This window comes from Mauremys mutica, chromosome 3 (assembly GCF_020497125.1).
Source record: "Mauremys mutica isolate MM-2020 ecotype Southern chromosome 3, ASM2049712v1, whole genome shotgun sequence".
Classification (NCBI taxonomy): Eukaryota; Metazoa; Chordata; order Testudines; family Geoemydidae; genus Mauremys; species Mauremys mutica.
In genome coordinates this window covers 129,356,862-129,370,878 of record NC_059074.1, presented here as the reverse complement: position 1 = coordinate 129,370,878, position 14,017 = coordinate 129,356,862, and the positions used below count along the sequence as shown (strand labels likewise).

Sequence of the window (14,017 nt, the reverse complement as noted above, 5' to 3'; positions counted from 1 at the left end):
GGAATTTAAATGAAGATCAGAAATAGAAATAGAGTTTTCTGGTTGGTGAAGTGCTGGATAAAACAGCTTTTACTGTAATAATTATTTTCATAGCAAGAAGATAGGATTTCAGCATTTTGCGAGGATAATAGATTGTTTTATATTGCTGGTCTGGGGTTCTCTCACACCACACACACCCCTGTAGTTCTGTATATTTTTCCTTTTTTTAAAATGAGTATCCAACAATAATCCCCATGGGCAATTATGATCTTCGCTATCAAAGCAAGTTTCTCTATGCACCCCCACTGACCCCAGAAGGCACAAAAATAGTTATGAGATTATAGATTGTTTGCATTAATTTTTATACAACATATTTCCTCTCCACTAAGTAATTCATGAAAACAAAAATACTTTAAGACCTCCTCTGATCACAATTCTCTAAAAAGGCAGGTAAACTGCTGGTCAATCATAACTATTTGAAGATTAGTTTTCAATGGGGAGGGGAGAAATCCTTATTCTTTCATCAAAGTAGCATCTAATGGCAAAAAACTAACCTCAGATATGAAGTAAAGAGTACCTCTGTGCCTGTAAAGTCGTGCTGATGGCTGCAGCTGAATAGCTTTGGTGAGATCAGCCAGTGCCTCACTAATTCGGCCCAGGGGAGACAATATCTATAAATCCAAAGTAAGCAATTAACCTAGAAAGATTATGAGTATGCTGAGCAATCTTAGAACAGTTTTATCTTGCAATATGTTTTACTTTCATGCCTGTACAATTAATCTTGTTCTCAAGTATATACATATTTTACTTCGTGTATTTATTAAAGCTGGTCAGAAAACAGAATTTTCATCCCACTGACAATTCTGACATTTGTTTTTCTCCTGATTCAGGACAAAGTCAAAATCTCAAAATATCTCACAGAACAAAATATTTGGAAATATGCTTGAATTTTGATAATGTCAATACAATATACTACAGAACAAAATGAGTTGAAATAGTCTATTCTAATTTTAATTCATTTTGAAACTTCTGTCAAAATAGCTGAAGTTGACACAATCAGCTTTTTTATTTCAAACGAAATAGTATTTTCCAACAGAAAACTGTTCCATTGAAATGTTTTTGACCAACTCTGGTATATAAACCCTTAGATACAAATTAAGAGAATATTGCAAAACCACCATACCTAAAATAGCATGAAAACTGTGAATCAGAACTTTTTATTAGAAAAAATTGTATACACAATTATGTTGTGCTTTGACAGATGTTTATTTTCTTCATATTTAGAATGCAAAAAACAGTTTCTTACTCATCATTTCCTTTCTGCTAGCAGTGTCTCCCACAAATTTGGATGTCTGAGCAGCTCCCCTTCTTTCTGCAGCTCACCAATGCAAATCAAAGTCTCAGAGCTATAGGCCATTCCCCCTTTGATCCCACTTACCATCAGATGAGTTATTCCAAAGCCATAAAAACTTCTATAAACAATATTAGTAACAAACACTCCAGAGGTAACTAAACCAACTATGCATAGCATGCATCCGACGAAGTGGGTATTCACCCACGAAAGCTTATGTTCCAATACATCTGAGAGTCTATAAAGTGCCACATGACTCTTTGTTGCTTTAGACCAACTATGTACAGTGAACAATAAAATGTTCACATGGTAAAAATCCCATGCCAGTATCTGACTTATAAAAAAACATTTGGGGTGGGTAAAATTGTGGGAGCATCTACCAGCAGAAAGGAAACTATCGGTAAGAAATTTTAGGTTCTACAGTCCAGCGTTTTCCACAAATCTGGATGTCTGGGAAGTAGCAAGAGGTGAATAGATGTAGGGAGGGTTGTAGAAAAGGTCAGAAAGAAGGGGGGGGGGGAGAAAGGTATCCCTCCCCATTTAAAAGATTTATATCTGGGCTATTGTCTCCATCACCTTCCTGCCAAAGGAAGCTTCTGCAGATGACAGGAAGGCCACCTTATAGTGCTTGATAAAAGTAGCAGCTGTTGACCAGGTGGCTGCCTTGCCAATTGCTTGTGTGCCATTTGCTATTTCTGCCTATGAGTTAGCCAAGGATCGCTGGGAGCGTGCCCTGAACCCTTTCAGGATTGGACACTCTGATGACTTGTATGCCTCCATAATGCACAGACTAATCCATCTAGCAATGGAGGCTTGGAAGCTCTGGGTCCTTTGCATTTTGGGTGGAAAGACATGAATAGGGCACCCAACCTTCTCAAGGATTCTATATGTTTGAAGTAGATTTTCAGGCTCTTCTGACATCAAAGGTGCACCATCTCTTCTCTGCAGGATGTTGTGACCTCAGATAGAACGAAGGAAGAACCTCCTCTTGGGAAGCGTGGAATAAACGATTCCAGAGTTCTGAGCACCACCATGTCCTCGTGGAACAAGCAGTAAGGTTACTGCATAGATAAGGCCACCAGCTCCGACACTCATGTGGCAGCCATGATGGCTATCAGAAAGCACGTAATGATAGACAAACAGAATGCTGATGCTGGTGTTAGTGGTTCGAAGAGATGACTTGTCAGGGCTTTCAGCACAAGCAACAGGTTCTTGGAAAAAGCAGCCTGACCACTGATTTAGCTAATCAGATTGCTCTAAGAAATCTGCCTACCTGTGGGTTCTCTACCAGACCATAGACACTGTGCTACAAACCAACTTCTAAACACTCACTTGTGGCTCCAGAATAATGGAAGAAGGTCCTGAATCTTCTGGAATCTTTCTAGGGATGGGCAGATCCTTGCTATCAAGGTATCTATGTCCATTCCTAAGTAAGGTATTTTTGGTGCATGGAGTCAAGAGGCTTTTCTTGACATTGGTAACAAAGAAGTGTACCTGCAGATTAAGTGTCAAGGCCATGGCTGTGTGTGTTAATGAAGGAGATGGAGCTCTGATCAAGATGTCATCCAGGATTCCAGGAAGGGATACCAGTGGATAACCTGAGACGGGAGTCTGGCTGATTGCCACCAACTTCTTTGCAAAGACTCTGGGGGCTGAGGACAGGCCAAATGGGAACATCCAGTATTGATAATGCTTCCTGCCATAAGCAAAACTTAGAAATCTGCAGTTCCACAATCTGATAGAAATATGGAAGCATGTATCTGCCAGGTACACAGAAGCCAGAAGATTCCCCAAGACAGGGATGCCAGGGTCTCCATCCGAAACTTTGTTTTCTTCATCCACTTGTTGAACCTTTTAAGGACAGGAATGGCTCAGATTCCCACCATGTGCTTCTGAGGGAATACTTTCAATTGCTCCCATATTTAAAAGACAAGACATCTCATTCTGGATCAGATTGCACTTTATAGGGTTGTGAGAGATGGGGGAAATGGATGAATATGGATGGGGGGAGCCCTGGCTCACTATCCCCTTACTAGGGTGACCAGATGTCCCGATTTTATAAGGACAGTCCTGATTTTTGGGTCTTTTTCTTATATAGGCTCCTATTAAACCCCACTCCCGTCCCGATTTTTTACATTTGCTGTCTGGTTACCCTACCCCTTACCCACCTGTCTGTAGTCAATGCAACCCACTCCTCCAGGAAACAGGAAATTCTGCCTGCCCTCTAGCTTCAGCTCTGGGCAGAGGTCTATGTGGTCTTTGTCATAAAGAGGCTTTGGAAAGGGTGGTGTTCCATTTGGGCTTTCCCCCAAAGCCCAGTTCCACAGCTCTCCTTTGAAGAATCTGCTCTGCCTTCTCTGGTACATCTGAGAGGATGAAGGCCAAAAGGATCCTCTCTGTCAGACATTGAGAACTGTGGGAGATGCTGGGCTGCAGAAATTGTGCACATTTTTGTAACTGACCACACTGAACATTATCTTTAGTTAAAAGTTACAGAATTATTGATTAATCTCGTTTATGTTTCTGAACGCAAAAGCGCTAAATTAACACACACTTTGAATGCTGGATGTTTTAACTGGCAGCCATAATGCAATATGATTGAACTTAGGAATTTTTTGTAGTACAATAACCATAACTGAACAGGGTTTTTATGTACTATTTGATTCATTACAACAGGTTACAAAGAAAAGTATGATTATGCGTTATTCAATATATACAAAGCTAAACACTTGTTTATGTCAATTACCTGCCAATCTATTTGGCTTTAGTCACTACACATTCTATACAAGTTTTCACAAATACCATTAAATATGTACTTTTCTTGTAGCAAATATATATACTTTAAAAGCATTTAAACAGGGAGATATCTCTAGTGGAGAAAGCAAAAGTTTTAACCATTAAAAGGGTGAATGACGCCAGAAGAAATATGTTTAAATATTTGAAAGAGTTGCAATTGAAAAGTCTGAGAAAGAAAACTCTCACCTCTGCTCGCTGTTCAAATACTTCAGGGCGATCTGGTTCCAGACTAATTACTCTGCTCAGCTCATACAGGGCAAGCTCAGCATTGTTTATGTCCTTAAAAAGAGAAATTAAACTGTATAAGCAGCCAGTTCATGCTTTATTATTATAGTAAGTGATCTTAGAGTTACACTAATAATTTTTAAGGACAAAGGTCAAAAGACAATCAATAAACAGTAACCTCCAGTCATCAAAGTACTTCAATGTCATTTCTAATAGGGATAAGATACTTGCAATATAAAGCATTAACTGAACAAGCTGTTTGTATACTAAAACTTAATAACTAAAAGGGACTCCTTTTATCCATAGGCATCATCTGCAATATTTTGCAAACAGACCCCTCAGTGTTTCATCTTCACTTACTGGGGCTGCACTGCAAATATTCTTTATACAATAAGCATTATGTTTTAGTGCTTAAAATCTCTTCACGAAGAATTGTGGTACTACGAAGTGCATTTTGTCAGCTAATATAAAGCCATTGTCACACTCCCTTGAAACCAAAAAATATGAGGCTCTACAACGTGTACCATAAAACAGTTTTGTCTGATTCAGTGTACACTACTTTTTTATTTTCTTGCCGAGTAAAGCAGTCCTAGCAGAAACAGCTACAGCCAGATAAATGTGACTGGAGTTCCTTCCCTTCTGTGATATCACAAGCTCCTCCTGACACTACTTCCCAAGAATGGAGGAAAGCTTTTTCCAGAAGAACAAATTAGCAATTCATTAGCTGCATCAGCCAGAAAGGCCAATGCTGTGTTTCATAATTAAGGACTTTCAAAAATCAAGTTAACTGAAAGACACCTTTATCTCCAATAACCTAGCTGAACCATGACAAAACTAGCTGCAGAGTCTACACAGATAATATTATATCATCTGGTTCATATTGCCTCCTTGTTTTATCCCACAAGTCTCTGGAGAAAATATTTCCTTAGGCCTTGTCTATACTAAACTTTTCCCTAAAGTTTACCACCATTATCACTACTGATTCACCTGCAAGAATGATGGGAACTGTGCGGAACCACTAGTGCTTTAAACCAGTGTCATCTAGACCTTTTGATGATCTGGGTTAGAAAATATGGTGGCATTCCCAGTACTTCCCCTACCTATCTAAAGCATGGCAGTACTGCAAAACCATTATCCTAGTACAGGAGTAACTTACCCATAAAATAGATTGGCAAAGTCCATATTAGACTTTATACCTTCTTTGGCTCTTCTGTTGTTTTGGGCTAGAGAAACTCTACTTGAGATAAACATTTTGTTTTGGTTTTGTTGGTTGGTTCATTTGTTTGAGTTTTTGGGGAAGGGAAGGAATTTTGAGTGATCTGGAGCTTTTGCCTGAACCTTTTGCCCATCTTTAGAATCAAGTCAGGAAAAAAAAACTTCAAAATATTTCTCACAGAAGCCATCATTCGTGGAGTGGACCTTTTTTTAAATCAGCTGCCAAAACCAGAGAACTCTTTGCTGATACAGAAATGAATGTGAAGATCACAGAAAGTGAGTACCTGTCAACATTCTCTAGCACACAGTGGTTCTGCACAATGGGATTTTCCACTGAGTCATCCAATTAATCTGGACTGGAGGATGTCAGAATTCTAAAAGCCAATTTCAGCTTCCTGACAGGATCTGGATACGTTAATTACACTACATAAAACAAAGGGCTATTTTTTTAAATCCATTTTTCCTTACTAATTTTTTTAATCATTAATAGCCAACTCTTCAAACTCTGGATCATTGTGTTGGTCTTTACCTAGTGATCTTTATATTACAAACTGCTTTGAAAATGGTCCAATTAGGTGCTCTTGTGTTAAACAAGAAAGGCTCTGTATAGTTCAGATACTTATTATTTAACAAAAATAAATAAATAAATAAATAAAATTATTCATGTTAGTACCACTGAGGACTTGAACCCAAGAATGGGGTATGTATTTAGGGATGACCCCCCAGGAGGAAGGGGAGCAACAGACACTACAGAATATAAATAAGACAATTCAAAGAATACAAAATAGAAGCTGCTTGAAACAGCTCAAACAGTAATGCCATTAAGAGCATCTCACTGTACGTTTGCTAAACAAAATAGCTGGTCCCCCTCTACTACTTATCAGTCTTCAGGGATCTCCATGAGGTTATGCACACACACAACAAGATTTTGATGCCTGACAAGTATGATCCCTCGTCATATAGCATCTTCAGATAAGAGGAAGAGGATGTTTCAGAGAAAACATTAATAGCATGACAATACATACTGAAAGCCTTTGGGACTGTATATATGTTTAATAAATTCTAGTTGATGTAGCTCCTGTAATCTTACAGTTTATAGGCAAGTACTTCTGACAATCATTTAAATTATTAAATACTCACATGTAGTCCTTTTTTCCCATATGCTATCCCTCGTCCATAAATAGCACTAACCAGCTCTGGATCTTCCTATTCAGAGCAAAACACAAGTAAAACAATCTAAAAAAAATTAGAGTAAGTGAATCGAAGGTGTCTTTCTTCAGCTGCCTACTTTTACTTAATGCTCAGTGTTTAATATTGGCAGGCCTTAGTCATGGTCTCCAGGTAAAAAACACAAAAAAAAAAGAGATTATTATAACCCATCATCACCACAAGCTCATAACTTGCAATTTATGAGCTGAAAATGTCCATGTTTCATCTCTCCTACAGAGGAATTACTTGGAAAATGAGTAAAATGTCTTCACCAAATCTGAGTCGAGTTAGTGAGGCGAAACCTCTTTTCCCATGGTAAAAATAATCCTAACCACACAGTTTTTTTAAATTAAAGCTATAGCAAAAATACCTGATATTAAAATGTGGCATGGGCAGTCATCAGCAAATCAACACATAGGTAACTTTTGTGCTCATTTTTTCTATTTCAGATTCTCACACTATAGGACGTACGGCGCTGTGGCCAGCCAAGGGCCAAGGCCAAGGCAGGGCAACAGGGAGGAGAGCATACACAGAGTCCCCAGTGGTTGCAGGGGTGGGGAAGAAGCACAGTCCCACCCTGGTGCTCTTCCCCTCCTCTCCCTGATTACTGGGGACTACCTGCATGCTCTCCCTGCTGCTGCCCTGGATAACTAGCCAGCTGCAGCCTTCTATATTTTAGATCTTCTAGAGCAGTGATTCTCAAACTTTTGTACTGGTGACACCTTTCATATAGCAAGCCCCTGAGTGTGACCCCCCATATAAAATTAAAAACACTTTTTTATATATTTAACACCATTATAAATGCTGGAGGCAAAGCGGGGTTTGGGATGGAGGCTGACAGCTCACAAACACCCCCCCCCCCACGTAATAACCTCATGACTCCCTGAGGCGTCCCGACCCCCAGTTTGAGAACCTCTGTTCTAGAGCCTGCAGGAGCAAGAGGCTCTGGGCAGGGGGAGGGGGAGGGAGGCAAGGAGCCCTGGGCTGATCCATGCCATGGGTTCCTCCAGGAATGGAGCCAGCGAGGTCCTGCTACAGCCTTGGGTGGGAGCTGCCCCCACCCCCAAGGTGGCCTGGTCTACACCTAAAACTTAGGTTGATCTAGCTACATCACTCAGGGGTGTGAAAAATTTTGCACGCTGAGCACCACAGCTAGGTCAACCTAACTCCCAGTCGACAAAAGGACTTCAGCCACCATCTCTCAGAGAGGTGCATTACCTACATGGATGAAAACCCTGCTGTTGATGTGGAAACTGTCTATACTACAGAGGCATAGCTGCAGTGCCACAGCTGTGTCACTGTAGCAGCTGTAGTGCAAACATACCCTCACTGTACACACAAACACATATGCCACTAGAAAGAGTTAAAAAACATAGCAGGATGCTATTACATTACAACACAGAACTTTTTAATGCCATTTTATAGCCTACCCCTGATGTATTTTATATCTGTACTGGCTCAAAAAGCAGGCCTATGCTTCAGTCAATTAGACCATCTTGTCCATAAGGATACATATTTATAAATCAAGTGTGACTAAACTATGGTACCCTTTTAAAAAAATTGTCAGCCTGCCATTAAACAATCTGAATGATAAAATAATATGGATTCTACTCCATCCAAATCAGAAAAATAATTTATACTAGAGAATAAATAACATTTTGCTTAAATATTACAGCAGCCAAGTTCTTAACTGAGAACCCAGTATTAACCTGGGATGGAGTCTGGTTTATAACATGGAGCTCCCATAATGCCAGTGCCACATATGAGGTTATTCTGCTAGTAAGTTACTGGCAATATGATAATTGTAACCAAGAATGTAGTAAAAAAAAAAAGATCTCAATCTAATATACTAAAAAGTCCTATTCAAGTGAACTTTTAGGAAACTGAACTGTGCAAAATAAAGTATGTTTTTTGTTCTTTTGTAGCTATTCCTTCTAAAAAGTAAGTCGGCTTACATTTCACACCTCTATCCCGATATAACGCGGTCCTCGGGAGACAAAAAAAACAAACTCACCACGTTATAGGTGAGACCGCGTTATATCAAACTTGCTTTGGCCTCCCCATTCCTTGTTCCCTGACCGCCCCTCCAGAGACCCCCATCCCTAATCACCCCCAGGACCCCACCCAACACCTCTGTCCCCTGACTGCTCTCACTGGCAGTGGTGGGAAGCGGAGCAGCGTGGCCCCAGCCCGCTCCACTCTGCCACCTCCCAGCCACGGTGCTCCGTTTCCCACTGCCAGTGAGTGCGGGGAGGTTGGGGAAAGAATGCTCCCCTCCCCCCCCACTCACCTGCGGCAGGAAGCAGAGCGACGAGCGCCCGCTCCGCTCTCCTTGGCCCGTCCCCAGCTTTGTCGCTGGGGAGTGGCTGGGGAAAGGTCCTGCACTCACTTGCCCGGCGGGAAGCGGAGCGACGCGGCTGGGAGCTGATGGAGTGGAGCTGGCTGGGGTTGGGCTGTTCTGCTTCCCGCCGCCGTTGAGTGTGGGGAGGTTAGGGAAAGGACACCCTCCGCACTCACCTGCCCCACGGGAAGTGGAGCAACGTGGCTGGGAGGTGGCAGAGTGGAGCGGGCTGGGGCCACATCGCTCCGCTTCACGCCACCAGTGAGGTTAGGGAAAGGACGTCCCCCATACTCACCTGCGGCGGGAAGCGGAGCACTGAGGCTGGGAGCTGGCGGAGTGGAGCAGGCTGGGGCCAAGCCGCTTCACTTCCGCCGCTGCTGGTGAGTGGGGGGCGGGGGGGAATCCCTTCCCCCAAGCCTCCCATCACCCATCCCGAGTGATAGCTGGGGCCGGGGAAGCAGAGCGGGCTGCTCCTGGCCCCCCACAAATCCCCTGGGCCACTCTGGGACTGCGGGGCCCCCAAAAGTGCCTTCTCACAGCTCCTGCGCCCCAGATCCTGGGGGGGAAGCCCTTGACCACCCCCCGAGACCCTCTGCCCTGGCCTGGCCCGGCACCCTTAATATGCTGCTCAGAGCAGCGTGTCAGAGCTTTACCATCTGCCCTATATCGGGTCTTGTTATATCGGGGTAGAGGTGTACTAGTTTATTAGGAGACTGGGGTAATGAGATTTTTTTAAAACCCCATTTATCCATTGTATTCATTTTCACATCTGATAGCAGAATCTCTCCAATTTAAGTCCTGGGATTTATTAAGAGTTATGTATTTTATCTGCTTTGTCAGCCTCAAATGCTATAATGGTTCTAAGATCGAATTTTATAACAATCTGTATTTTATACAAACCAATTTCCTCAGTGATTGATTTCAAGGTTCATCATCTTTAAGTTTGAAATTACAAAACTAGAACAAGAGAACAGTTACCTGCAGCATTGTTGAAAAATGTCTTATTGCTTCATCATATAGGCCGCTGCCAATCAAAACGTAGGCAATTGCTGGCAAAGCAAGATTACAAACATTAAAATAAAAACACAGATAGCGTGTCAGTTTTTCCAATATTCTAAAATTTGGTCACATTTAACAAAATGTAAACTAAGTATCTTACTGTAAATCACTTAGCACAAGGGGATCCCAATCCCAAATATAGCCACTAGATGCTATCATGGTTATAGGCAGGGCTAGTAGCCTAGGAGCCAGAGGGACATGCCAGTTGCTTCCAGGAGCTGCACGGAGCCAGGGCATATAGGGAGCCTGCCTTAGCCCTGCTGCGTTGCCACTGGACTTTTACCAGCCTATTAAAATCTCCCGGATTGCTTTCAATAGCCACGGGGAGATCGATGCAGATTCTGGTAGACTCCTGGCCAATCTGGGAGGGTTGGCAACCCTAGGTTGGGGGCAGAGAAGAGAAACTAGGACTGGCTGAGCAAGGATAGCTGGAGTGTAAGACGGAGGGGAGGCTGGTACTGACTGGACAAGGAGGATGGGAGCTGGTAAGGGAAACAGGGAGGGGGGAATACAGATCAGATGAGGAGCCAGAAGAGACTGGGACTGGCTGGACAAAGACTGGGACTAGGAACCAGCATCAGGGGAATGGGAGATGAGCGGACAATGAACTGGGGTGCAGAAGGAGAACTGGGACTGGTTAGGGTAAGGGTACACAATAGGCAGAATGGGGGCCAAATCAGGACCGACAGATGCTTTTGAATAGACTGAATTTTTTTTTAAACTTATTATTATCGTTATTATTTTTGTATTATTTTCTCTGGAGTCTGGACCTTGACAAAAAATAATTGATTACCCCTGGGTTAGGGAAAGAGTCTGGGACAAGGAGCCAAGAGACTAGGACTGATATAATCTTAAAGTTAAGAAATGACAGAATTAGAGTGCTTGACTTTGAAACCTTAACTTTCCAGCGAGTGAGTAATATAAACAGGATGGTTAAAGCACAGTATAGGGAGTCAATAGACCTGGGTTCTATTCTGCCTCTGACACAGGTTTATTATGTATAATAGGGAAGTCATTTAGGGATTATTTTTTGAAAGGTTCTGAGTGCCTGCAGCTCCACAAATGTAGACGTGGGTGCTCAGAACATCTGAAAATCAGGCACCTAGACTTCCTATTTCAGTTTCCTTATGTGTAAAATTTTCTCCATATCATAAAAAGATATTGTGAGGCTAAATTTATTAGTGATCAAAGAACAGTTTGAAATCCTCAGATGGTAGACATTATTGCACATGGATTAGTTGAATTTTTGCTTATTATTAAGTGTTGATGTGGTCAGTGCAGAATAAGACACAAAGGCAGACCCTGTCCTATGGAGCTTGGAGTCTAGACGATACACAAGATAGGTTCACGCTGGGAGACACTGATGATGATAGGTTAGAAAGTAGAGGGCTTTTGTTGTGGCTTTTCCTAATCCTGTCTTCTGCACTTGTATAATGTTGGGGCATGTGGACAATGTTATTTTTCTTTTTGAAGAGCAATACCTGCCCTCCACAGCTTAGGGTCTGGTATAAAGAGTAGTCCACAGTATTTCAACTGCAAATACTAACTAAAAAAATACTTCACATGAGAGGCTACTGGTTTTTTTTTCCCCACTTGTTTACTCGGCAGTGGTACGTCATGTTTCTTGGAGAAGATTGCAAAAACTTCTTCGAATGGTTTAGATAACTTACCTTTTATAGTTATATTGGAGAAAAAGTCTCAACCTATGGCAATGTTTATGTTGCAAGAATCAGGGATGAAAATTTTACATTTATGATAAAACACTTTTAGTAGGTCTTCTAAACAGGTCCGGCAGTAAGCTCTTCAATAAAGTTTAAGAACCAAAACCTGCTCTTGGATAGACAGATGCAACTTCTACTGAAGATAATGGGAACTGCATGTGCCCATCAAACTGCAGAATTTGGCTGTAGTAACCTAAGGTACAAGTTTGTTTGTTTGTTCAGAACATCTTATAATTGCAGAGATTAAGACAGCTAAAGTTATCAGAAACTTTGTGTGTGTATGAGTTTACCTTGACAGCTGTATTGCTAAAAGGAGTTACCACGGCTTTATTTTTCAAGCATCAGAAGAGTTATTAGTAGAAACTCAACATGTTAAGTTTATTTTAGGATGCAGTACTTGGTGGAGAGGAATGGCAGACATAGGCTTTCAGTAAAATATTTGTTTTTGGTGACAGCCCAGCTAAGTTTGTCAGAGGAGGAGTCAGAAAAAGACAGTAGGAATTCAGGCTACTTCTCAATTTCTAAATAATCCTTTAGTAAGCAAGATGAAAGCAATAGTTTTGTTAAAGTTATTTACATTTATCACAAAACTCATTTTTCTAACATGTTCATCTATCACCATGACATCAATACCTAGAATATGTAGTATATTTTTCAGTGAGTTTAGTGTTTGTGAAAGGTGCTGGATATATATTCCTAGGGAACAATGACCCATTTATCCACAGAACAGGTAGAGATTGAATACAGATTTTCCCATGCCAATATTTCCCAACCCTGACTTGGAGGGATCATTTCTAGGGACAAGAGAACCATTCTTCAGCCTATTCAACCCTTGGCATCTCAGCTGAGATTGCCAACAAAGGTGCTAATTAACAGCAATCACGATGTTTTCTGTCATAAAGAACCTGTCTTTTGCAAAGCAAACACATTCAGGTGGCATTGCTGATGTAAAGGAAAGAAAAAATACCCATACAGGTGGACAGTGCTGTCATTGTGGAGAGACATTTCTTAATTTTGTCCTGGGAATTGGTTTAGGAGAGGGCCTAGCCCAACCTGCACCACTATTAACATGTCTGCATTGAGCAGAGTGAAGTGTTTGTTTATACTATGTAGGGATATGCCTTTGTATATATATAAAAATCTTCACTATGCATACACCACATGAGAATCAGTCAGGAGGTGAGGCTGCACACAGTATTGCTGCAGTATGAGGAGTGAAAGGGACCCAATGGCAACTAGAAAGGCTCCTTGCATTTTCTTCATTTGTCCTCCTCCTCTGCCAAATTCTTAAATCTACTTCATTAGCCATCATTCATATGGTATTACAATCATTCCCAAGGTAATAAACTATTGTCACATAAGGGCAGACTGATAACTGAATACACTAGTTTTGTGGAAGAGAGAAGGATTTGGAAAAGGAGCAAAACAATGAAAAGACACTGCCTAGAATGTTGTAGGCGATATGAGCAGCCCACATTTTAAGGAGTCCCAACACAATTCACATTTCTTCCCCTAAGGTTTACTGGAGCAGAAGAAGCACAAATAGAAGGACCTAGGCTCAGAAAAATGCCAGACATCTAGGAAACTACTAAGAAGACACTCCCAAAAATATCTACCTGAAGGAGGAGTAGGGCAGGTAGGATGACAGGCCATGGAGCCAAACATGGGAATGGGGTTCCTTTGACATTGCTACCTGGGCTCCCATGTGGCAAATGCTGAACCACTGGAGGGGCTGAAGATTTACTGCTAGACTAAGGAAGTCTCCAACCTTCCTCAAAATTCTCCCGCAAACTTTCCCCCTACCAGACCAAGACCAAGCTGAAGCGAGAGAGAAAAAATGGCAAACAATTTAAAAAAAAAACAAAAAAAACCTCAGCAGCACAGGGTTCCCTCAGATACCTGTTTAGAAGATATCTGCCTCTCAGCACAGAAGCAGAAGACTGTAGAGCAATGTCACAGCAGTTCACCAGGTGCACTTCTAGAGGGTGCCAACAAGTAGAGGGTGCATAGAGAAAGAAATCCACAAGAACCTCCCACCTGCCTATCAGACTTAGAAAAGGTAGGAAAAACAGCAGTTCCAAGCTCCATGGAGCAGCAAGTTTACCTGAGAGAAAGCTTCTC

The 14,017-nt window shown here is 41.7% G+C and overlaps 1 protein-coding gene across 4 annotated transcripts in view; it reads right to left on the bottom strand.

Annotated features, from left to right (window-relative positions):
* TTC13 (tetratricopeptide repeat domain 13) overlaps positions 1-14,017 on the bottom strand; it is an 82,580-nt gene that overhangs the window by 42,092 nt on the left and 26,471 nt on the right. For all 4 annotated transcript variants that reach the window (XM_045009912.1, XM_045009910.1, XM_045009911.1 and 1 more), the window contains exons 4-7: positions 10,095-10,165; positions 6,707-6,772; positions 4,313-4,405; positions 534-650 (exon numbers count right to left, since the gene is read on the bottom strand). In XM_045009912.1, coding sequence (XP_044865847.1) covers positions 534-650; positions 4,313-4,405; positions 6,707-6,772; positions 10,095-10,165 — 347 coding nt within the window. The remainder of the gene's footprint in view (positions 1-533; positions 651-4,312; positions 4,406-6,706; positions 6,773-10,094; positions 10,166-14,017) is intronic.